Raw genomic sequence first — 24,907 nt, forward strand, 5'->3', positions numbered from 1 at the left:
TACTTCTAGCAGAGGAGTGGGAGATAAAGTTGCTTCCCCAAAAGATAACTGCCACATTTTCATATAAAACTTGGTGGCATCTCAGGTGCCACCTGAGTGGCACCCTTGGACATGCCATTTCAGCTTGACAGAGACAAGCCTGTTGGACCCTTCCCACTAATTCTGTGAGTCCAGGCGGATCTATCCTGGAATAAGACAATCCATCCAGAGAGTCACAGGACTCCATCAGAAAGACTTTCAATTTCAACACTTTAGTAGCCTGTTAGCAGCGGCCTGGTGCAACTCCTTTGAGTTTCACAAAATGCACAGCAGGAAGATGAAATATGTTTTGTCAAGTGCGGGGTGGGGTGCTCAAAGCGAGGAGGCAGACAAACAGAGAGAGGTAGGATGGGTGAATCCAGTCACAATATTCATGAGTAATGAGGGGATCATGGGTAGAATTGGGAGAGACTGGGCGAGAATGATGGAAGGGGTAACATTGATCAAGATGCATTGTACTCACACGTTGACATGCTATATTAAAACTCACTTTATACAACAACTTAAAGATAATTTAAAAATAAATAGAAACAGGAAAGTTCAGGAAATATGGAGTGGGTGAACTTGTTCACCACTGTATAAATTTATGGGATTATCACAATGAAACCTCCTTGTACTATCAATGTATACTAATAAAAATGGGAAGGGGGGAAGGAAAAAAAAGGTAGAAAGAAAGGGAGGGAGGAAGGAGAAGGAAGAGGGAAGGGAAGGGAGAACTTGGTATCTGATCAGAAAGGATATGCTGGTAGTCTGGTAGTCACTGTGCCCTCTACTAAAGCTAAGTTTCCCTTCCCTCTGAATGTATATGTTGTTTCTCTTGGATCTGTCAAACAGCCCCTGCAATAGTTCTGAACAGGAAAATTCACAGCAGAAGTCTGTAAAACACCATGACCAATCATGCATGCAACAGTAGAAATCTCAACAGTGCATTGGAGTAGCCCAGAACCCTCATCTATTAGACCACTCTAGCTTCCTTTCCCAACTTTGTCCAATACCTTGAACTCAAGCATCAAGGTGTCTAACCCAAGGGCACATTAGAATCTAGCAAGGGTGAAGAACTTTGTTTTTCTTCTAAGGGCCTATTTCAAAACTTAAAACATATGCCATGCAAAAATATCAATACAAGACTGGGAAGATGGCTCAGTGGTAGAGTGCTTGCCTTGCATGCCTGAGGCCCTGGGTTCGATTCTTCAGCACCAAATAAATAGAAAAAGCTGGATGTGGCGCTGTGGCTTAAGTGGTAGAGCACTAGCCTTGAGCTGAAGAGCTGAGGGACAGTGCCCATGCCCAGAGTTCAAGCCCCAGGCCTGACAATATATATATATATATATATATATATATATATATATATATATACATATATACATATACATATATATCAATACAGGCCATTGGCTGCTAACAGAAAGAAGCATAGGTAAGTTCACAACAGTATACTGGAAATGAGCTTTACAACTTTGGGATGGGGGGGGATGGAAGGGACAGGATAGTGGGAGAACAATAAAGGAGGGGGTAACAACACTCGACAAGAAACGTACTCATTGCCATACTCAAGTAACTGTAACCCCTCTGTACAGCATCTTTACAATAAAATAAAATTTTAAAAAAGAAGCATAACTGTCTGTCCTATCATGTAGCAAATTATTTCCCAGGCCTTCCACAGCCCAAGGTCCAGATGTTTTCCACCTGTGGAGTCGGCAATCTGCAGACCCTGCTATTTCCCAGCAGGGAGGACAGAGCTTAAATGCTAGCATAGACTGGACTATGGTGGGAGGGTATGAATCCTTAGCCTTGCTGTTTAATCTTTCAACCCCTCCCCCTAGATTCAGTGCTTGAGTATCAGCCCTCATATGCCTTCTGGTGTCCAGCAAGGGCCAGACTCCAGGATCCCCTTTTTCCTTCCCTTGTACAAATGTGTTTACCTTTCCACCATACTCTTCTGCATTACCTTTCAGCTGGGGTTGTGGAATTTTGTCATCTGTCCACAAAAGGAAAAATCAACCACCTCTACTCTGAAGTGTGGTCAGTTGTTGCTTTTAACTATTCAACTCCTAAGTATCTAACTTAACTACTATATTAACAAATAGGACAGAGAAAAATCCTCCCTCCTCCCCTATGACCCGTACCTTTCATACACATACCCTTTTCCCCCATTACTTGGGCAAGATTATCAGCTATCAGTTCCTAGAGACTTCCCCATCTCTCTGAACCTGGTTTATGGAACACTCACCCTTCCTCTTCCAGAAAAACCACACTTCCATCATTGCATCCTTACTACCAAAACCATCACCACTACCATTTGATTTTGCACTACTTTTATAAGGTAGCCTGTTACTGTTTTGTGGACACTTGCAGAAATCATTGAAAATCTTAGGTCAGAGATTTAAAGTAAACATACTTGTATGTGTGGTCTTAGAATTGTATGAGAATAACACTGAACTTCAAGAACACGATGCTTTTATAAAAGTGAGCAGTAAGTATCTTGCTTTTTGTCTCAGAGAGAGCCATTCCCTCCTCAACGTTGTTTGAGACAGTTACAACCCTGAAAAGTATTCTGAGTTAATAGAAATCAGAGGATCATCTTGGCAAAACCCAACTTCCTAGAAAAAAATAATTGTAAATGCCTACATTATAGCATTTCTCAGTACAGCCAGCTTCAAGTTACCTACGTGGTATCACAAATACATATTATCATCTTTTCATAGTTTGCTTACAAAAACATTCTTCAAGGATCTGCAAACAATTTCTGGAGAAGTCTGGGGAGATATTTTGAACTATAGTCATGAAAAAAAAGAACCCCAAAAATCAAAATGCTTAGAATTGGCATATGATAGACTCACCCTCTGGAGAGTAATCTCTCATTTCTCTTTCTGCATCTTCTTTTTTTTTGTATGTTTTTTATTGTAAAAATGCTGTACAGAGGGGTTACAGTTACATGAGCAAGGTAAAGAATACATTTCCTATTGAGCATTGTTGCCTCCTCCTTTGTTTTCCCCCTACCATCCCTTCCCTCCCACCTCCACTACCCCTCACCCACCCCCCCCCACCGAAGTTGTAAAGTTCATTTTCAACACTGTGTCTTGTACATCTCATTGGTACAATGGGTCAACCTGTATCCTTATTTAAGCATTTTGTTTTTTCCCTTACCCTCCCCAAATTAGAGAAGTGTATATACAAGATGCAGGGCACTAACATCAAATACAGTGAAAAAAGGGGTTATAGCATGGGAGACAAACATACAAGGCAACAACAAAATCACATGGTACGTTATAAATGCATCTTTTTAGTGAGTCATTAAACCACTGCTTGTAAATTTGAATCTGTAGTCATTTTTGCATTAACTAGCTTTCATTTTCTTCACCATATATATCACCCTTTTAAATATCCTGCACATTGTTTTATTTTGTGGCTTCTTAACTTTTTTAACCATCTCATTGTCCTTAGAATGTAAAAATAAAGCATTTTGTTCACTCTACCCCCTGTCCCTAGAATGGTAACCATCATGTGGGAGATAGTCAATAAAAATGGAGTCAATACATGGATTCTGATTCTTGATTTAGTGCCTACTCCACCATTTTTATGTGCCTTTGCATATAGCTGAATTGTAGATGTTAAGTACAACAAGTGGCAAAGAGAAGCTCTGATTCTTTTGTAATTAAAATTTGATTGAATTTCAGGACATCTGATACTCCATCACTGCTCTTATATACTATGTGAAATCATACAAGTTATTAAAGTGTTTCATGCCTACTTCGTCTAAAGTATATAAGGATCTCTGAAAGAGCAGCTTCTATTTTCATTATCATGTCTGGAACTATGTAGTGCAGGCTATAAACTAAGGTCAGTTTCTATCTCATCTTTCTTTCTGAAGAGCAGAAGAAGAGATGACCAGAGCTGTAGATTGACATTTATTTCTAGCACCTATTGGAGAGGCTCAGCAATCATGAAGATTCTTTTAAGACAATTTCTTATTTTCTCTAATATAAGATCTAAACCATTACGCTGAAAAGTTTTCAAAATTCATCACCTATCCATTTTTTTTAACCTATAAAAAAGGGGCCAAAAATACCTGCCTTACAGAAGTGTGGTGATAACTACACATCTGGGGTTCTCAAGCCCTGGTATTCCTGCCAGATGGTTAACAGTGAAAATTCTAAAGAGCAGAAATTTCAGAGTTATACATACACACACCTCAAACGCAATTTCTCAAAGTCTTCCACGTGATTCTGGTGCATACTTAAGGTTTCAGAACCAAACCTCTTCATACAACTACTTAAAGATAAGAAAAACTGAGAAGCACTGACAGATGAGATCAACTGACATTTGGTTCCCCCTCAAATGTTTGCTTTTTACTTTTTCATTCGGTTCCTTAATCACCCAAATCCATTCCAGCCAAGCTACAAAATTATTTATCTTTATGCTTCTTGACAGATGTGAATATTAGATGGAAAAGGAGGAGATTCTGCTCAAAAACTCAACTGTTAAGGCTGGCTCTGACTCCTGTTCCTTTTCTCTCTATTTTTATTAGTAATTTTTAACTGTAAGTCATTGTACAAAGGAGTTTCAATTCAACAAGTCAGATTGTGAGCACAATGCATCTTGACCAATGTCATCCTTTCCATTGTCCCCCCCCATCTTTCCCAATCCTATCCCTACCTTCAATCCTCTATAATTTTTGCAACTTTACTAAATTTACATTTATTTTTATTAAATTTATATTTTTCTTTTTCCTATATTCTTTTATTTGTTAGAGAGTTGTTTCAATAAACTATTGCATATACAAATGAGTGGCTAACTGGTCAAATTCTAAGAAGGCCTGTAATGCTTACAGTTAGTAACTTCAGAACCATTCAACACTGGACTCAGACTATGCAGGTAGCCCTGGACAAGTTAGTCTTGGCAGAGTTGAAGGTTTATCAAAAACCAATGGAGTTATCAAGAATGAATTCTTTGCCTGTAATCCTAGCTACTAAGGAGGCTGAATCTTAGGATTTGCAGTTCAAAGCCAGACCAGGCATAAAGGTCCATGAAATGCTTACTCTCCAATTAATCAGCAAAAATAAAAGCTGAAGTTGGGCTACAATGGTTCAATCCTGTAATCCTAGCTACTGAGTCTGAGAGATGAGGATTGCAGTTCAAAGCCATCTCAGGCAGGAAAGTCCATGAGACTCCAATTAGACATCAAAAAAGCCAGAAGTAGAGGTGTGACTCAAGAAGCAGAGTGTGAGCTTTGAGCAGAAAAGCTCAGGGACAGCTCCTGGGCCCTGAGTTCAAGCCCCAGGACTGACACAAAAAGAAAACAAAGCTGGAAATGAAGCTATGGCTCAAGTGGTATAGCACTAGCTTTGAGCGTAAGAGCTCAAGGACAGTACCCAGGCACTGAGTTCAGGATTGGCGTGCATGCACACGTGAGTGCACGCATGCACGTGCGCGCGCACACACACACACACACACACACACACACACACACACACACACACACACACACATGAATTCTTGCCAGGCACGTTGACTCACTCCTGTAATTTCAGCTATTTGTCAGGCAGAGATCAGGAGGATCAGAGTTGGAAGGTCAGGCCTAACAGAAAGTTTGCAAAACTCCTATCTCAATCAATAAAAAGCTGAGTGTAGTGTCTGCCACTGTCAACCCAGCTAAATAGGAAGAGTAAATATGAGGAGTGAGGTCCAGGCCAGCCCAGGCAAAAGTTAAAATTTAAAAAAAAAAGGATAGCATAGGGGTGTGGGGAGAGCTGGGAATGCAACTCAGTGGTAAAGTGCTTGCAAGATCCTAGGTTTAATCTCCAGAAAAGCATAAAAGTCTGAATTTCACTTTGTGTCTTCTATGCGTCGAGTACTAGACATGCTAGGTATTTTATAGTTGGCAGATGTATTCATAGATGTAGTCACACGTTTTCCATTGCTACATTAAAATACCTGAGGCTGGATAATCATAGATTTTAAAAGAGATTCATTCACCTGACCATTTTAGAGGCTAAAAGTCCACAATTGAGTAAACCCACTGGTTCAGCTGCTTGTGCAGGTCCCATGGCATATCATGATGGATGGCCAGAGAACATGGAGTGGGCTTGCCCTTCTTTAACATTCTCTCATGAGAGCTACCTGGGGCCCTACATTAATTTCTCCCCTTGGGCCCAAGGGCAGAGACCTAATTACCTTCGCTAAGTCTTACCTCTTGAGGCCAGGGAGAAAGTTTTCAACACATAAAATCTTGAAATACATTGTCTTATTTAAAGCAAAACATTGAATTAATTATCTCTTTCCTTTTGAGCACTTTTAGATACTTCTAACATTTTCAACAGAATTTTGCAACATCCACTGCACACATAGATCTTGCACTGTAATCAAATGCTTGTACAGACTTCTAGGAGAGGAAAAGGACTTCAGAACTGGATTTTCAACAAACTCCATTAGAGCTCCTCCATTCCATTAAGTGCACAACATCAGTTGGAAAAATGGAGTTAATTTTGCTGCAGTTTTAAAGAAAGTGGAAATAACTTCTAAAGCAGTAGTGTGCTGTGCTTTGGTGGTAGAAGGTTCTTAGTTCATATTTAATTGAAAAGACAAGTCATTGTTGAATTTTGAAAATCCTGAAAGAGTTTTTAAAGTAATTTAATGTAGCGTTTTATAGTTGCTTTTGTAGTTCTAAATTTGTGGTGAATATCGAGGGATACATATGCCTTCTGATCTTAGATTTAATCAGACCTCTGGCTTGCTTGCATAATAGTTTATGGTACCTTTGATGATTTGCAGCCAACCTAGCACTTTTAATAATTTACTGTAAAAGCATTTAATTTTTAATGGACAAGAATAGGTTAGAGGTAACTTTCACATTGGTAAGTGCTTTCCTGAAGAGTAGGCAAAAGAAACAGTATATTTAAATTCCAAACATTATTGAAAGGCATGCGTTTTTTATTACCAAAATCAAATGCATAATTAAAGAACATACCTAACCCAAATTATTGTTCATGCTTTATTTAACCATGAGATAGCTTTGCTTTCATGATGTTATCATAAGAACATTTTTCAAATTCTCATCTGCCATACTGTTTTCAATATTCTTTCCCACTAGCAAAAGCATAACTGCCATATTTTTTTTTTACATCTTGCTAATCAAGAAAAGCCCAAAATGGTTTGTGATGTCTGGTACATTAAAAAAAAAATAACTATCATTTTACATGAACTTTCCTTCAAAGTTTTTCTAAGATCCCCACATAAATGTGCATACCTAGGAATGATTTCACAAGTAGTCTTAAAAATATCAGAGTTTCCATGTGGGAAGAGAAATGGTAAGATGCCAGGATAAATATTTTTTAAAGACTTGATGGAGAACAAAAACGTATCTTGCCTTCAGAGGCCCATAAAACAAAAAATGTTGCAATCACCAAATAATCCTTTTCTCAGATATGCCATATGTAAAAATAAGAATGGGCTTTTCAGAACTGCTTTCTGGGGAATCAGCTAACAATCCACAGCTCTGGAAACTCTTCGACCTGTCTTAACATTCCACAGTTGACGGTCCCAAAGCTTACCCTGAAATGGGCTACAAGGAAAACTCTGATGGTCAAGGGTCCAAGGCTGTGAACTGTTTCTGGAATACCTCTGGAATTCAGACGTCAGAGCAATTGCTTGAAAATGTGAAAGTAGTTTCTTTGTTTTGGCTTTCAAGTAGTCTTGAATCTAAGCCCCGTTCTAAAGGATTGGCTCCAGAATGCTTGGGTTCTTCTCAAGGAGTTTGTGTCTTGTCAAAATAAACCCATCTAAGGTGAGTGTTTGAGGATTCCAAGACCATTTTTATGTTTGGTTTCTGAGGGTGAACCTACAGGTGCAAGGTTCAACTGGTTAAGGTTCAATGTCCTCAATCTTCTGGCTTCCTGGGGAGGTTATCTATAATAATTCCTTTCTCTATTAACCAGATTTTCATCTCTACCCCAGCTAATGAAGGGGAACTTCTGCACAGGTTTCATTTCCTTTCAGGTTTGAGAAAGCAGGAATTGCTCAGGGGCATCTTAGTCAGGTGGCCCGATCAGAACCACACATACCTTCTCTTTTCTCCAGCTCTCAAGTTCTTTATCTTGCATAAATAAGTTAGGCTCAGAGAGACAAAGGATGAATGCATATATGTGGGAGTTACTCTAAATTGAAAATATATATCTAAACAGCGTCATATGCATATATACACAAACGTATTAGCTAGACTATTATGTATTTAGGGGAGAATTCTAGTGATGCAACTCCCTTCAACTAACAGTTGAACAAAATAAATTATCAGGAATTTTGAACTTGTCACAGAGAGCTTCACAAATTTAGCTTTCTCACCAAGCCTGATTCTTGGCCTGGATCCTTACATTATCCCAAATTTAGACTAACCAAATGGATAAAATGATGCACCAATATTTATATTGGTCAGGTTAATGGCACAGAATTGGAGTGCTTAGAACAAGGGAGGTAGATTTTTTTTTTATTCTAGTGCATCTTTTACAAAACATAAAAATTATGGAATGAAAAGGGGGCAGGTAGGGGGAGAAAAGAAGAAGGAGTGGGAACATGTTCAAATTACAATAAAAATTACAATGCTAAAACCTAGCAGGTATCAGAAAAAAATCTAAGAGTTATAAATGAAAAAGCTAAAAGCATAATATAGCCAAGTCTATAATTCTATAAATATATAATGGTAGGTTTTAATGAAAGGTGAAAAGGTCTATAAATTCTAGTTTATCTCTTAACAGTTAAAAGAAAGGTATGTTCAGAGTTTCAGACTCATAGTGAATATAGATGAGAAAATGTCTCTTGCTGGAACTTTCATATATACCATTTATGTCTGCATCAGAGAAAGACAGACTGAATAACAGCCCATATCTTTTTTTTTTGGGGGGGGGGGGGAAAGGGGAAGATTAAGTGATTAACTATTTCACATCTATATCCATTCAGCCAACTACAAGGTGATTAGTCACTATAATGGAAAAAGTACTTAAAAGGGTTCATTCATTACTCACACAATAAACACATACCAGAAAGGTAATCTTCCTGTTTATGCGCCCAGGTTTCATTCATTCATTTATTTGTTCACTCTCTTGGCATTTTTGAGCTTTTACAATGAGCCAGATACTTTGTAGGGCACTGACAATAAAAACATACTTCTTAAAATCAAGTCAATTGAACCTTACAAATGGAAAAAGGAAATCTAATTAGGTCATGAACTAAACATTAGCACTTTTTTCTTAATTCCATGTAGCCATACATACAGGAAAACTTCACATCCTGCCTAGGGCAAATGGAGATACTCCACAGAGGAAGTAACATATGAGCCAGGATTTGAAGAATGAAGAGGAGGTCAGCACAAACTATAATGAAAATCAAATCCTAAAAATAAAAAGAATAGCTAGTTTCTTAATTCCTCCATTAGACCAACATTTCTAAAAAGAATTTTTTTTGGGGGGGTCCAGTCGTGGGGCCTGAACTCTGGGCCTGGGCGCTGTCCCTCAGCTCTTCAGCTCAAGGCTAGCGCTCTACCACTTGAGCCACAGCGCCACTTCCAGCTTTTTTCTTTTTGCTTACGTGGTGCTAAGGAATTGAACCCAGGGCCTCAGGCATGCAAGGCAAGCGCTCTACCACTGAGCCACCTTCCCAGCCCCAGCATTTCTAAATTTTTGTACAATTGTTTTATTCAACTAATATCTACAATCAAAAGAAAGTTTAGGAGACACCAATTTCTATAAAGATTTTCTTTGCAAGAGAACTTAACATCTCACCGAAGTTATACCAACCAAATACATGAAATGATATACCCAAGATTACAGCAGATATTGCATGGATATAGAACTGGGGTAGAGCCACTGCTCAGTACACAAAACAGGAGCCCAGAATGTTGTAATTTCTTGGGGTTAATTAAGGAAAACTTTTTTTCTTGAGGGTGTACTCTTCTGAGTATATGCCTTATATCTGTATTTGTGGTCTGTGTTCATGGACTTATTTGAGTAAGTATTTTAAACTGAGATAAGAAAAGTTGCTGGGTGCTGATGGCTCATACCTATCATCCTAGCTACTCAGGAGGATGAGATCTGAGAATCCAGGTTTAAAGCCAGCCCACGCAGAAAGGTGTGTGAGACTCTTATCTACAATTAACAAACGGGGGGCTGGGAAGGTGGCTCAGTGGTAGAGTGCTTGCCTCGCATGCCTGAGGCCCTGGGTTCGATTCCTCAGCACCACATAAGTAAAAAGAAAAAAAAATGAGTACAATTAACAAACGGGAGGTAGATCTGTGGCTCAAGTGGTAAGAGTGCCAGTGTTGAGCAAAAAATCTAAGGGACTATGCCCAGGCCCTAAGTTCAAGACCCAATACCAACACCAACAACAACATAAAGGTAATCACTTGTTTTTAGTAATGGTTAGAGTCTTTCTAGGAAAAAGTAACAAGTTTTAACATGTATTATTACTAATATCAACACTGTAAGCATTCAAACTCTTAAAAGTTGTCATTATCTTCGAGGATTCTAGAAGATATGCTACCACTTTATCTGGCTTTAGATGACACAGGAAGACTGGAAAACCCAGAGTAGGTGACTAGATTATTCATATGTATGTAATTGATAATTACAAACTAGGTAACTGCCAAATAGAAACCCAGAAATTAATTTTCTTCTTTGCATAATGATTGACAAATAGATTAAAATTTAGTTCTTCCCTCCACACTCACTTCATGAAGGTAAAATAGGATGTGTTGATTTAAGCCTTTTCTATTGGTAAAAAATAGTACAGTTTATATTTTGAGAATCACTAAATATTATAAAAGGTAAAGCAAGAAATGCCAGTGGCATAGGTAACAGAGTTAAAGACAAATGACTTAGTCACCCATTCTATGAAGAGAACTCCAGAAATTGCAGATAAAAGAAAACTTCAGACCTGTTATATGACACTATTTAAAATACATTCTACCTTTATTATAGGCTAGCAAAGAACTATTCAATTGATGAAGGCAAATTTAGATCTATGACTTACATTATCGTGATGAGTCCTCTATTAATATTAAAGTTCTATCCATTACATTGGACATTTCCCTAAAGAGTTTTTAACATGTCCCTAGTGACTACCTTAATATATAAATCCTCATCATCCTGAGAAGCCAATACAGAATCCCTACTTGTAACTTTTACTATATGCCATCTTTTTTTTTACTAAGAGAAAGTTTAGACTGGAGGTATGGCTCCAATGGTAGAGCACCAACATGAGCAAGAAAAGAGAAAGTTGCCCTCTTCAGATTATCGTGTTACATGCATTCACACATCCTCTCCTTCAGCTCTTCCTTTTCCTTTTTGTTTGCTGACAGTAAAATTAGCAGTACCAAGAAGGCTGCTCTGTAGGCTTAGGAATCTTGGCTCAAGCTGTTAGTACAAGCAATAAATGCTCACCAGCTTCTATTTGGTAGCTTGTAAAATGATGGATACCATAACTCAAATTCTTTGGTCAGTGGCCACAGTCTGCAAATGTCACATTGCATCAAAATCACTTCAGCAACTCTTGTCCAGAGATAGAGAGGATGATGCAATGAGACCGTGGGACACAGAGGTCAAGTCTCTGGGTGCTAATTCACCATGCAGTAAGAGCTATGCTGCCCAGCATTGCCAATGTGACAATAATCTGGGACTTGCCAAATCCAAGAGGCTCCAGATTCAACACTTTAGAGAGGTGGGGATAAGGGAAGTATGTAACAGGCTAAGACTCATTCATAGTTTTCTTATTGGCACAGAATCTAGCCTCCAGTCTGTATCTCATTTTTTCTTCCTCCTCCTCCTCACACACGTATACACTTGTTATCACTAGAAAACTGGGGGAATGAATCATCGCAACAACAATAGCAGCAACTAGTAACAGATTTTTACCGGGAGCTTGCTGGGCTGAGGACTCAGGGAGTCACACTGAGAATGTGCTCAGATCTTCAGATGGGTTGTTGAGAACCTGAGGCCATGAACAGAACAGAGGGCACATGGACTCTGTTCTTTTGAGGCAGCTACCCTCTGGCTCACAGCTTTAGTTCACTCTAAATTGGACCCAACCCTCAGCACCCTCCTCCAGTCCAACTCCCTTCACTTTGAGAAAGTAACAACTCCTTAACTCTTGAGAGGGCAAGTATGTCCTCTGTTCAGGGTACCCCAAAACTTTTTCTTCCTGTCTGTCCAAGAAAGGTATAGAGTAAAACGGCCCCAAATCTTTTAGATGGAGAGTAACTACTGCTAAGCAATGTGAGGGAGAAATTACCTGACAGATTTTTCATTCAAAACTTTATAAATTTTTAAATTTCACTCTTTCAAAATGAGCCATAAATGGGTCAAATGATATAGAATAGTAAAATGGATGTGATATGAATTCTTTATAATTATGGAAATGGTAGCTTCTTTATTGGTCATATGAGTCACATAACATGTAATTCCCTGTCTTGGGTTATTAATAATGGATACACAGTTATCAAATTGTTCTAATGAACACTTCTAAAATACTTTCTGTCACTGGAAGCAAATATTTTATTGTAGACAGATATGCTTGTAGGAGTGAACTAAAATGTCCCATTATTACTACTTTTAATTTAGTGTAAATACTGTCATAAAATTAACAAAGAACAATGAAGCCAACTACCAGAAGAAGATATATTATATGTGAAATTATAACACAGGAGTCTCATTTTTACTCTCTCCAAAATAAACACTCTTTAATGATCTCTACACAGTTTGTTATATAAAGAAAATGAATTCTGGAAAATGAATTCACCAAAGACTCCCCGAGTGTCAGACAGAGAATGACAAGTTTGCCAACTTAGTAGAAAAATAAACTTTCTTGTTCAAAATGCAACGAACCAGTTTCCTCTGTTTCAAGGCACGCACTTGACCTTAGTAAACTCAGTGGGAAGAAATGAGGCAAGCCAGGACTGCCATGGCAAAATGAAGGGTGTGAAGCGTTTAGGAAAGAGGCCCAAGTTGAAAACTTTTAACACCATTTAGGGTCCAAACCATCTGGTATTGAAATTCTCAGGAGAGTGTTTTCTATCTGGTGTGAGCATAATGGCTGGAAACAGAAGCACCTCCAAACGCCAGAGAGAAACACCTGAGCCAGGACTTTCACCTGCCATGGGAGAATGGGAATCTCGCAGGCTCTCACCATTGGCACTGTTTTGATGGATATATGGAGCAATATCTGGAATTTTGCCCTCAGCTGCCTCTAGGGAAGAGAGATTTAGAATTTGTTTGGTTTGGGCTTTTTTCCCCCCTTCTTCCATCAAAGTCCCACATGAGCTACAAAAATATCACACAAGTACACCTGCTTGCAAAAACAAAGACCCACATGGCACCGCTCAGGCACTGTCTACTGATACCGCCTGGCTGGGACAGAGGCCTCCTCTGCATGTTTGCAGAGAAACTGAAGAATACCTGCACAACACAGCGTGTCCCGTCAGCCTCTCACTGCAACTTACAACTCAGATTCTCACCAGCTAGGCAAACCACTTTTTCTCTACACAGGCCATTGCAGTCCGAGGGAGAAGGGTTCTATTTTCCCCAACACCCTATCTAGCTTATTGGAAGAGCTCTTGTATTGTCTTCCCACCAATACCACCCCCACTTCAGCTTTACAATGGTACCTTCTATGTTAATCTAATACCCATGATAGGTTCAGGATGAGGAATTTTATCTACACTGGACCAATTAAGAGTCCTTCGTTGTACTTAGACTCTTGAAAAAGAAAATATTTGTGAGGTAGCCAAAATTGAGGCTATGTCAACTCAGAAGGTATTGACAAATGGATACAGAATTTTTGAAAAAAAAAAACTAAAGAGTAGTAGAGGATAATACAGACAGAGAGAGCAGATATGAGAATTTCAAGAGAAAAATCTCAATAGTGATTTGAGTCCAGTCCCATGTGTAAGACATCACAGGGTCCTTAATATAAATGGTTCATTTTGCTTGAACACATCAGATATTTCAGTAACATGTAACCACTGTGTCCTGAGTAATATCTAGTAAAGGAGAAGCCTCATACTGCAGCTGCACCAATAGGAAACTTCAATCATTAAGCATTTAAAGAAAAGATTGCTTAACAGGCAGGGAGCTTCAACGTGTGATTTTTTTCTCCTCTTCTAGTTCACACTGTACTCTGCTTATCATGCAGACTGTATTAGTGTTCACCATGATTCTTGAGCACCTTCTCCTTGGATAATTTCATTTAGATAAGATCAGTTTAAGGTACATATTGGAGATTAGGGAGTTAAAGTGGTAAATATAAATAAGCATATCAGCCAAAAGTATAGAAAAACATAGGAAGGGCTATTCCACTGCACTTGCTGCAGAGATTGGACAGTGAGGCATGGATGTGGGGGGTAAGGAGGGCTGTTATTAGGAACCCATATCACTCTCCCAGTTGGATGGCTCCAAAGCATAGGTGGCTGGATGTTCCTATAAATGAGCCACAGAAGAAGGCTCACTAGTACTGCTCTAGATCGTTCACATCTAGTTTACTGGAAAAAAGTTCTTATATATAAAAGTTCTCATAAGTTCTTATAAGCTCTTCCTAGATCTACATACAGTACCTGTTTGTGTATCTAAATATGTTCTAAAATCTTTACCAACTTCGTTTGTTTTCTTTTTATTATAGATTCTCAAAGGGGAACTATCTGATCTCTTAAATTCACTGATTTAAAACCTGGTAAGCTTTAAAACCCAATATGGAATTAAATCCATTAGCTATTTAATAAGGATTACATTAACATTTATTTAGCTCATTTAACCTCAATCAGTCTAGATTTTATAGAATCAAATGATTGCCAGAAAATCTGCTGTAATTAAATTTATGGCCAAAGTCACTGTAGGTTTAAAATTTATATTTCTAAGTGCACCTCCACAGATAATAGTAACAGTCTGCCTGAAGGCTTTTCTGATATTTTGCTTCAAACTAATTGAGTTTTATTTATTGTGGCATTAACTGAGTTTAACCAGCAGAATCTCCTTGCTGGGGTTCCTGGCTATCCCAGGGAATTAGCCTTTGAGAGTTCAACTAGTGTAAACAAACCTCCTCTGAAGGCCATAGTGACCCAAGTAGCAAGACACCTACCAGAACTCATAGGTAGAGCAGAGAGACAAGTAATAATTACCAAAGCCAAAGAGCTACTAACAGGAAGAAAAATATCAAAGAACCAGTAATATTGATTGCAAAAATCATCAGAGATAGTCCAGCTTCTGACCAGAGTCTAAGCAATTGCATGTTTGCTGGGGACCTTTACAAAAGTTCTTACCAATTAAGCTCAGAAGCACGAAAACCCTACTTTAAAAAATCAGCAAGGTGCTGGTGGCCCATACCTGTATTCATAAGTTACTCAAGAGGCTGAGATCTGAGGGTTGAGGTTCAAAGCTAGCCCGGGCAGGAAAATCAGTGGGACTCTATCTCCAACTAACTATGTAAAAAAGCCATAAGTGGAAACATAGCCTAAGTGATAGAGCTCTAGCAATGAGCAAAAGAGCTCAGAGACAGCACCCAGGCCCTGAGTTCAAGCCCCAGCACAGGCACAACAACAACAACAACAACAACAACAAAGTCAACTGAATAACTTTTTTGCATAGTCCAGTCAGTCCCCTTTCATCCCAATGAAAGAGCACACGGGAGGTCCACATTACTCATGATACTCATTCTGATTAGCTCCCTATCTGCCTTTGGGCTCTAATTTAAGAGGGAAAGGAGTTGTCCCTGTAAGGATCTTCATAACATACATCAATTGTTTAAGCATCAAATCCCCTCTCCAGAAAATGGTTGGCCCAACCAGTGGGAAAGAATAGCGTATGGAGGGCTGGGAATGTGGCTTAGAGGTAGAGTGCTCACCTAGAATGCATGAAGACCTGGGCTCTATGTCTCAGTACCACATACACAGAAAAAGCCAGAAGTGGCACTCTGGGTTACGTGGTAGAGTGCTTGCCCTGAGCAAGAGAAGCTCAAGGATACCCCCCAGGAGCTGAGTTCAAGCCCCAGGACTGGTTAAAAAAAAATCACCTATGGATTGGGCTAGGTCTTTCCTAAACGATTACAGTCTTAAATGTAAGGCTCACCAAAAGGAGACCACCACATGGTTCAGGCAGAGAAGAGTTTATTGGGTGAAGAACAAACTGCCAGCCGACATGAGATGGAGGTGTGCAGCGAGAGAAGAGGAAAAAAAATAGGGAGGAAGAAGGGAAAGAAGAGGGTGTGGAAGAAAGGAAGAGAAGAAAAAAAGAGGGAGAGGAAGAGAAGAAGGAGGGGACTTGTGGTTGAGAGGGATTATATAGGGAAAGGCAGGGAATTGGACCACAGCAGATATGGAAATGATCTCAGAGCCTGGGGAATGGCTCACTGTCCAAAGGAGATGTGTTAGGGGCAGTTCAGAAAGTGACCTCAGCAGATGAGGAAGTGACCTCAGAGTCTGGGGTCCTTTGCTGACTCACAGTCAGATGAATGCTGGTTTCAGGCAGGTAATATACTCACAAAGAGGAAGGGGGAGTAAGCTATTGTCCTGGGCAAACCTAACATTAAATTTCCTTTTTCACTGCAGCAAACTAGTCTTATAAAGTATATTCTACATATTAAAGCAGAATCCTCCAAAACACACAAAAAAACAAGATAGTGTATGTATCATTTAAGAAATTAAATTAAGAAATTAAATTATCGCTGGGAAGGTGGCTCAGTGGTAGAGCGCTTGCCTTGCATGCTCGAGGCCCTGGGTTCGATTCCTCAGCACCACATAAGCAAAAAGAAAAAAGCCGGAAGTGGCGCTGTGGCTCAAGTGGTAGAGCGCTAGCCTTGAGCTGAAGAGCTGAGGGACAGCGCCCAGGCCCAGAGTTCAGGCTCCACGACCGGACCCAAAAAAAAAAAAAAAAAAAAGAAATTAAATTATCCTGCTCAGATTTGTAATGACAAGATGGCTACTTGCTTATTTTTAAAATATCAATCCCCTCCCTCCAAGAAGAAGAAAAAAAAAGAAAAAGAAAAGTTTTTGGTTTCCATTTCCTATATTCATGTTTAACTAAACATCTGGTCTTCGTCCCTTATGTACAAAATTCTGAGTTTTCTTGAGTTTTTGGCACAAGGTACCAACACCCCCTGCCAGGCTAATAAAATCACACATTCTTCCTGTAAGAGAAAAAAAAAACTGTCAATAAAATGAAACATTCAAAATCGTACAAGCTCAAATTAGAAAGCTAAACTGTAAGAGTAATCTTGCACAATTGCTCTGAAAAAATTTACATACTGTTAGAAAGATCTAATGTGGATACTGAAGGGTCATTGAGTATACTGCTCTAAAATATGTTCTTTCGTTATGGGAACCTTGCCATTTAATCAACCTTCTGAAATAAATCATGTGAATTAATTTTTATAAATATTTTATATTTATTCTTGTATAAATTGATTCTTTAAGTTACTCCAACTAGAATTGAATTTCAACAACTTTTATTTCTCAACAGCATGGAGGAATAATCTTTGTCTCACAGTCTCGTCAGCACTTCCAGACCCTGGCATCATCATCTATCATAGTGAAAAGCAGAGAGGTCAATACAATCTTGCCATCAAAATATGACGGCTTATTATAACAAGCTGCTCATAAATCTAAGGCAAAGGCACTATAATACATTGTTAAATAATTTTATTCAATTTGCATATTTTATTTAGAGCAAAGTTAGAGATTTCATGTTTTTTTTGCCACAAACCGCACAGAAATGAATTATGTCCTAATACTAACACCCATCTCTGAAGAGGTCCTGAAATTAGTTAACAAATGGTTGCAAAATACTTTGTAAACATAAATTGCAAAGTAAGATTCCCATAAATTCTTTTGTGTAAATCAACAATTGGATTCCAGTTTGATGACAAGGAAGAAACACTGTAAAAGCAAGCACTGTAAAAGGGTCAGAAGCCTGGAATTAAATGGCTAGGCTAACAATGAGAAGAAAGGTTCTATAACCAGGTTCCTCTGGATATTAAAATTAACCGCCCCTTCATAGACTTCACCATGGCTTCAGGAAGTAGACTATCCACATGTGGAATGAGCTGCCCCTTTGACACAAAGATTTCATTGATGTTTTTATTTATTTTTAATTTATTTATACCCAGGGCCTCACACATGCTAGGCAAGACCTCTACCAATGGGGTATACCTCCAGCACTAATGATTTAAATAGTTCATTGCAGCCTATGGTGGGGAGGGAAAGGACCTAGTATTGTAAGTATTTTGCTAGAAGCAAATGTCCTAAAACCTAATTCAAGTCCCCTGTTTCCACACTAAGGGGAATGATTTCTCACTCCTGCCTCCTGCCTTTCAGAGCAGCTAATGGCCACAGAAAGGTAATAAGCAATCAGAGAACCCTTTTCTTTCCCAACATCTGGCTGGTGGGAGACCCCATGGCAGGGTCAGGAAGCCCTTCCTGGGGCTATGCAGTCTGTTTTTCATACATTTCCTGGTATTTGGACACTGGTAGGGCCTATCAACATGGCATGATCCATTGAAACACATTGGACATGTCAAGCTATAGGATCAACTGTAACATAATAAACCTAAAGCCATTATGGACTGTAATTGTTGAAAACTAGAAACTACAACTGCTCATTCACTATAGAATGGGATAATAGGAGTGAATAGTGAATATCACAAAGATTCTGGCTCATATAAGAGGATAGGTGATAACCAAGCCTGTGGATTTACTGCATCTCAACTGCAAATCTACCCTTCTATACATGCTTTGAGAATGTGAAGTTGAGCCCAGTGACCATTTCTCCTTTGCCACTGGTACATTTGTAGACTTTGTCACAGAAGGCCCTGGATCGGGTACTACACTAGCAGGCTTCCCCTGGTTCAGGTGTGAGTCCTTGCTTCTACCTGGCTAATAGTGGTACATGTAGGGGTTTTAGTTCTGTGGTTCAGTGGAAGAATTCAAGGAGTCTCACTCAAAGATACCCCAGAAGTTTCATGACAAACTTTTAATCTGCACCCAAGAAGGTTTCTCCTCCTTGTGACTGTAGACAAACTCTGGCCTGAGCAATCCAGCAAATCTGAAAACCTTCTATGGGAACCGAATTCCAGCCTGTTCATTCCCTACTTTGATATTTATCCTCATCCCTAGTGTATTCTTTTTTACCCACTTTAAGTTCATCTTCTGTTATAATTATTTATAGTAATTTGAAGAATAAGTGATTATATATGGTTTCTGGGACCTGAAAATATACTGGACCCTGACTGATGCAGTACTGTTCACTGAAGTGGGAAACAGGAGGAAAGCCAGGTACCATTTTGGACATAGTGAACTTGAGATGTTCATGGGACACCCAAGAAGCACCAAGAAGAGTGTGTTTGTGGAGCTTATGGTCAGAAGTGTCCAAGCTGGAGAGAGATTTAGTTACAAGTGTTGGAACTTTTGAAATCTTAGCCAATAAAGTATGTACTTGAATATTCTTTTAAATTGTGTGTGCTCATGTATCTCATCAAGAAGTCTAAAACCAATTAACCCCTTTATGCATGTGTAGTAGCACATTGCAACAGAGTTTTTGTTTTATCTCATTTTACTTTATTTATTCATTTATTTTCAGTATTAGAGATTGAACCTAAGGCCTCACATGCTAAACAAGAGATTCCTCTACTGCTTGATCTATGCATGCACCACCATGCCTGACTTCCCAAAGATATGTGTTGATTTCCTACTGTACATATTAGGTAATATCATTTTACACTGATTAATGTTTTCAAAGCCAAATGGAAACATACTCCAAAGCTTACCCTAGTGGAGACAGGCAAGTATTAGTCACACAGGCTACTCAGGATATTGACTGAAATCAGAAAAATCTGATAACAGATGTTAATCTGTTACCAGATGTTCCAATACCCTGAGTAGCAGCACTAAAACTGGTGAACTGCCTAAGTCCCATGTTACTTGAAAAAGATAACTAGATCAAAACAAAGCTTGAATGAGATCAAGGCTGGTGCTTTTAGCTTTTTCCAGAGTATAAACTTGGTCAACAAAACTTGCCCCTCACTTCACCCATTTCTCAAAAGTTTGGATCTACTGACCACAAAACAAAAGGAACTTCCATCAGCAGTTTGCAAAAGAACAATTTGGAAGAGAAGTATATTAAATCCTCAGGGAAATTAAGCCCAAATAATCCAATAACAGCATGACAAAATTAACACTAGACTATGAATTGAATTAATTGCCTCCTACTGTGAGGATCCTTGGCTACCATAGAATAAAACAAATGGAGCCAATGAAGCCAATTGCCTTAAGAGAAATCATAGGCCAGTGTGATGTGAAGGCATTGCAAAAGGGTTGCTTTTCAACACTCTGGCTTATTCTAGAGATCTTCAAAACAGATAAAGGTCCTCATTTTTACCATCCCATAATTCAAAGTCTACACAGAAAGTTAGTGAAAGCTTAGTGTTGGCCACATTCTTGATGACACAAAAGCCATTCTATGTTTAGGAGTTGCTGTGGTGTTAGAAATCCGCATCAGTTCTTTTCCTCCAGGGCTAAGGGACCATTGAGACTAAAAGATAATGGCTTCTCTGGATCCCAGTCAGAGGACAGATAAGGCAGGTCTTTAAGAATACCAGTCCACTGCTCCGAAAGAGATTCAGTGTGGCATTTTAGTACGTGTATGTACGCATTTATTTCCGTAAATTCTCTTTTAATGCTATGATGTCAGGATGCCTGCAGCCAACTGAGATTACCTAAATAATATGGGTCCTGGGACCAACAAAATTAGCATATGTGTGATTTACCTAGGCTTTGCTAGCATGCTTAACTTAAGAACTTTAGAGAAGGAGGTAGGATGTAACATCTTAATAAAAATAAAATCCGGTGATTTCTACAAATTTTCCAAATAAGACCCATAAGGCAAAAAACAAAAGACCAGGACAGCCTCCAACTTCTCCTGAGATAGCAGGTTTGTCAAAATGCCTACTGAATATTTGCTCTTCTGCTGATCATTCTTGTTGCAGCTGACATTTACTCTTGAAGCTTTTTAATAACCAAACAACATTTTACAAAAAAATTAATTCATGCCATTTATTGAGGTATTGCATGACTTAAAATTCTTTTACGTTCTTAATTTTGTGTGACATTTTGAAAATACTATGCCTAACTCTTATGTTTGAATTTTAAAAATAATACAGCTAGCATGTATTGAATCCTTTTTTTCCTGCCCTCAAGCAACTGACGCAAACACCACAAACAAAATACTTCTTATTTGAACTCAAAGAAAGCATCCTGTTTTTTTGGAATCTTAATTGACTGTTGCTTCAATCCTACCTAATTAAAGGAGCTTTCATAATGAGGAACTTACTTTCAAAGTTAATGAATCTGCAACACAAACATTGCTGCCCCCCCCCAATGAATTATACACGTTCTTTACATGCATACTTTAGTTACAACTCTAATTAATATTAGTATTTAAAACGTGTGGAAATTATTTCATCATTACAGAAAATTTGCTTTTGTTTTTGTAGACTATAAAAGCACCATGATTTCCCATCTGTAGACACTGGGCTACACATATTAACTTAATATTGGATTTGGACAAAATGGAAATTATTTCATCAAAACGATTCATTTTACTGATTTTAGCCACTTCAAGCTTGTTAACATCCAACATCTTTTGTGCAAACGAATTAAGGATTTCCCATTACAGCAAAGAAAATTATGACAAATATTCGGAGGTATGTTTTTAAATCTATCTAATTTGTCATATATATGATATGAAATGTTTACCTTATATCTAATGCTTTTGTAGAGAAAAAGGAATAAGTGTGCTTATTTGGTAAAACTTCAGAATGCTGTAACAGTATATTAATATAACTGTATTATTTAGAACCAGAAAACAGCCTGCCTCTCTAATGCCAAGTTTAATGTGATATTTACCAAGCACACAGTACAATTATATATTTTCAGTTGACTCAAAAGTATTTCTAATAAGTAGTGGTGCTAATAATAAGATCTAGGCATATTTTCAGTAATCCATTTGAATAGTATTAAGTTACAAATTTAAAAATGTTTTTATATTTTCTATTTAGCCATTACAAGCTGTTAAACAGGTTACTTAAGATTTATCACAAACTTATTTCTAGATGTTGGACTTGCAATTTATTGTTTGTTTTTCTTTCTTTGGGTTTTTCTATTTTTTTTCAACTGCTGAAGTTAATATGTATTTCACTCAGGCTACAATTAGAAAACACTCAAAAAACTTTTCTTTGGATAAACTCAAATGGTTAAAACTAAATCTAAGCAGCCACTGTATTTTAAATGGATCCACACAATTTGTGTGTTTGCAGTACAGTAACCCATAAAGCTATTGCTTTACTAAAAAGTATAGTTTATATTCTAATTAAAATAATTGGTCTTTTGATACTTGTTTTTAAGATACAATTCTGAGTATGAAGGTGTAAAGAAATTCAGTGAGACTTCTTACAATCACACTCTAAAATCTGGCTAGCATATGTTTCCATCTACCACTTGTCCCTTCTCTAAGGTTTTGCTAAAGTCAAAATAAAAATATACTTTTATAGTTTCTACAAAAATGTAGAAGTTATTTCATAAATAATACGCATCAAAAAAACAGAGTAACAAGTGAAATAAACTTTTGCCTCATTTCAATACTTCATTATGTTCCTGCTGCTTGAACATATTGCTGTATTCACTATATGTATTTTATTAATATTTTATAGCTGTCTTACAATAGCCAAGGGACAGGGAAACTAGATTGCTTTAAGAAGCTTAATACAAATTATTTATTAAAAAATTCTGCACATAAGAATAAAACTTTGTTTATAGCTTTAACAATCCTGTAGATTAAAGTCTAGATTTAAGTTAATTTGGTGCTTAAATCTATGGCTTATAACAATAATAAACTACTTTAATTGTCATTTCTAACTATAGCCTAGTGGAACCCCAAATGGGAGAAAGGAAAGGAGTATCAATTTTCAAGAACTGAAAGATTGGGGACCAAAAAATGTAATTAAGACGAATACACCCGCTGCCAATAAAATGCCACACTCAGCAGCCAACTTGCCATTGAGATTTGGGAGGACCATGAAAGAAACAAGGAGCCCTGGGGAGACTGCCAACCTGCCTCTGAGATTTGGAAGAAATATGGAGGCAAGCATCTTGAGATGTATTCCTAACCTTCCTCAAAGGTTTGGGAGAATGACAACAGCCAAAAGTGTCACCAAGACACTGAGTGATTTGCTTCCAAGATCCATGCATTCACTGCCTGCCAGTGAGTTACTTTATTCTATGACCTGCCAGCACCAAAAACTTCAGAATCCTGGCCAAAAGCTACCAAGGTAAATACCTGAAAACCATTCAAAGTGCTCAGGTAATTGCATAGAGCTGGTCCAGAAACTTATAAGAGGATGACTTCTTTTCAAAATGAGTATCTAGCAAAGTTTCTTAGAGAAAGGCAATGACACAAACAAGTTAATGCCCATAAAGTAAGAAGTATACAAGGCCAGGTATAATAAACGTAACTATAGAAACATAAGGCTAACACGATTCCCCTAAGACACAGATGGTATAAATCCCACTACTCTATAAGCCACACACTGAGTCCATGCAATGACAAGATGAGAAAATTAAACCTAGGACATACTATCTGACCACTTAACTCACTAACATAAAGTTCCACATGAGCATAATCCTCAAGTCCAAAGAATAGCATTTCAACAACCCAGAGCCCATAGTCAAAATGTTTTTCTTCCCCAACTGTCAATCAAATTGTCTTTTTTCTTTTTTCTGGATATCATTTAATGAATAACTCCTGATGTAATCATTCTTTAACAGGTAAGTATTTATTATCTACTACATATAAATTGGGGTATAAGTTACTACACAAGATTAAAGTTTTACTATCATTTTCTAGTACAGAATATATGTTAAGAAAAACATTTTTTATATAAAGCAGAATGTAACACTTTAGTTAAAGCCTGAAGATAATAAGGTACAAGCCTACATCACTTTATCAGAGAGAACTCAGAATACTCGTGTTTTTTCCCCCATGATTCTTATCCCCATATGACTTATTATATGTTCCAGTCTATATAATTTCCTTTCTATAAACCCCATAATTTTTGTGCACTGCCATTTTCCTGTATTGCCATTTTCCTGGTGCCTACATCCATGTCTGCCATATAGCAAGCCCACAGTCGTTAATAGAATGAATGATAAAAGAGTGTCACCAAATAGGGCCTGCAGTGGGCTTTGGGGAGCATGGGGGGAGGCCGCGGGGAGAAAAGGTCCAGAGCATTTGAAGAGCTGGAAAATCAGCTCTACTTTGAATATTCAGAGACTGGCAGAAGAGGAATGATTTCCAAGCAAAAAGGAAAAGAGTGGCAAAGATACTACAGCCAACTGTGCCATGAAGAGCTGAGGTTTCTATTCCACAAGGCTCTATTCCACAAGGAAGGGACAGAACATGAGGTAGAGAAAGAGCAGATTGCAGACACGCAGGAGCCAGACAAGGACTTGAGGCTAAGAGGACAGCAATGATTGCCATTTTTGTTGAGGACCTAGAAGTAGAACTGGGCAACTAATCAAGTGTTGAGTGAGAGTGGGGTGGTAGTGTGGGAAAAAGATGAGTTGACACTAAGTTTTGAGCCTGTTTGCTTATCAAAAATTTAACTTCTGTGTATCGTAGCACTCATTTCAGGTGAAGAAGTATTAGGCAATTAGGACTGTAGAACTTCCTTTTAGATGCTTTTGAATCCTTGTTGCTTCTATGGTCAAAACACTCTGAACTGCTTACATTTCAGGAGACTGACATTCAAGGAAATAGAGGATGCAAAAGGGAAAGAAGAGAAATAAGAAGTG

The 24,907-nt window shown here is 38.2% G+C and overlaps 1 protein-coding gene and 1 long non-coding RNA gene across 4 annotated transcripts in view; one reads left to right on the forward strand and one right to left on the reverse strand.

The window, feature by feature from the left end:
• Nucleotides 1-24,907, reverse strand: part of LOC138809497 (uncharacterized) — a 208,163-nt gene that overhangs the window by 97,616 nt on the left and 85,640 nt on the right. The gene's annotated exons all lie outside the window — the stretch shown is intronic.
• On the forward strand, nucleotides 21,628-24,901 carry Npvf (neuropeptide VF precursor). The gene is made up of 3 exons (XM_069997235.1): nucleotides 21,628-21,762; nucleotides 22,979-23,385; nucleotides 24,850-24,901. The coding sequence occupies exons 1-3, from the start codon at nucleotides 21,628-21,630 to the stop codon at nucleotides 24,899-24,901; spliced, it is 594 nt and encodes a 197-aa protein (XP_069853336.1).

The sequence above is a fragment of the Dipodomys merriami genome, unplaced genomic scaffold, assembly GCF_024711535.1.
Source record: "Dipodomys merriami isolate MVZ:Mamm:240054 unplaced genomic scaffold, mDipMer1.0.p SCAF_5, whole genome shotgun sequence".
Taxonomy (NCBI): domain Eukaryota; kingdom Metazoa; phylum Chordata; class Mammalia; order Rodentia; family Heteromyidae; genus Dipodomys; species Dipodomys merriami.

Bases quoted from the DNA above. Each gene is read 5' to 3' on its own strand.
- Npvf (XM_069997235.1), top strand. From the start codon at position 21,628: ATGGAAATTATTTCATCAAAACGATTCATTTTACTGATTTTAGCCACT. The intron at 21,763-22,978 runs GTATGTTTTTAA...TTCTAACTATAG, and splicing joins ATTATGACAAATATTCGGAG to CCTAGTGGAACCCCAAATGG. The intron at 23,386-24,849 runs GTAAATACCTGA...CTTACATTTCAG, and splicing joins CCTGGCCAAAAGCTACCAAG to GAGACTGACATTCAAGGAAA.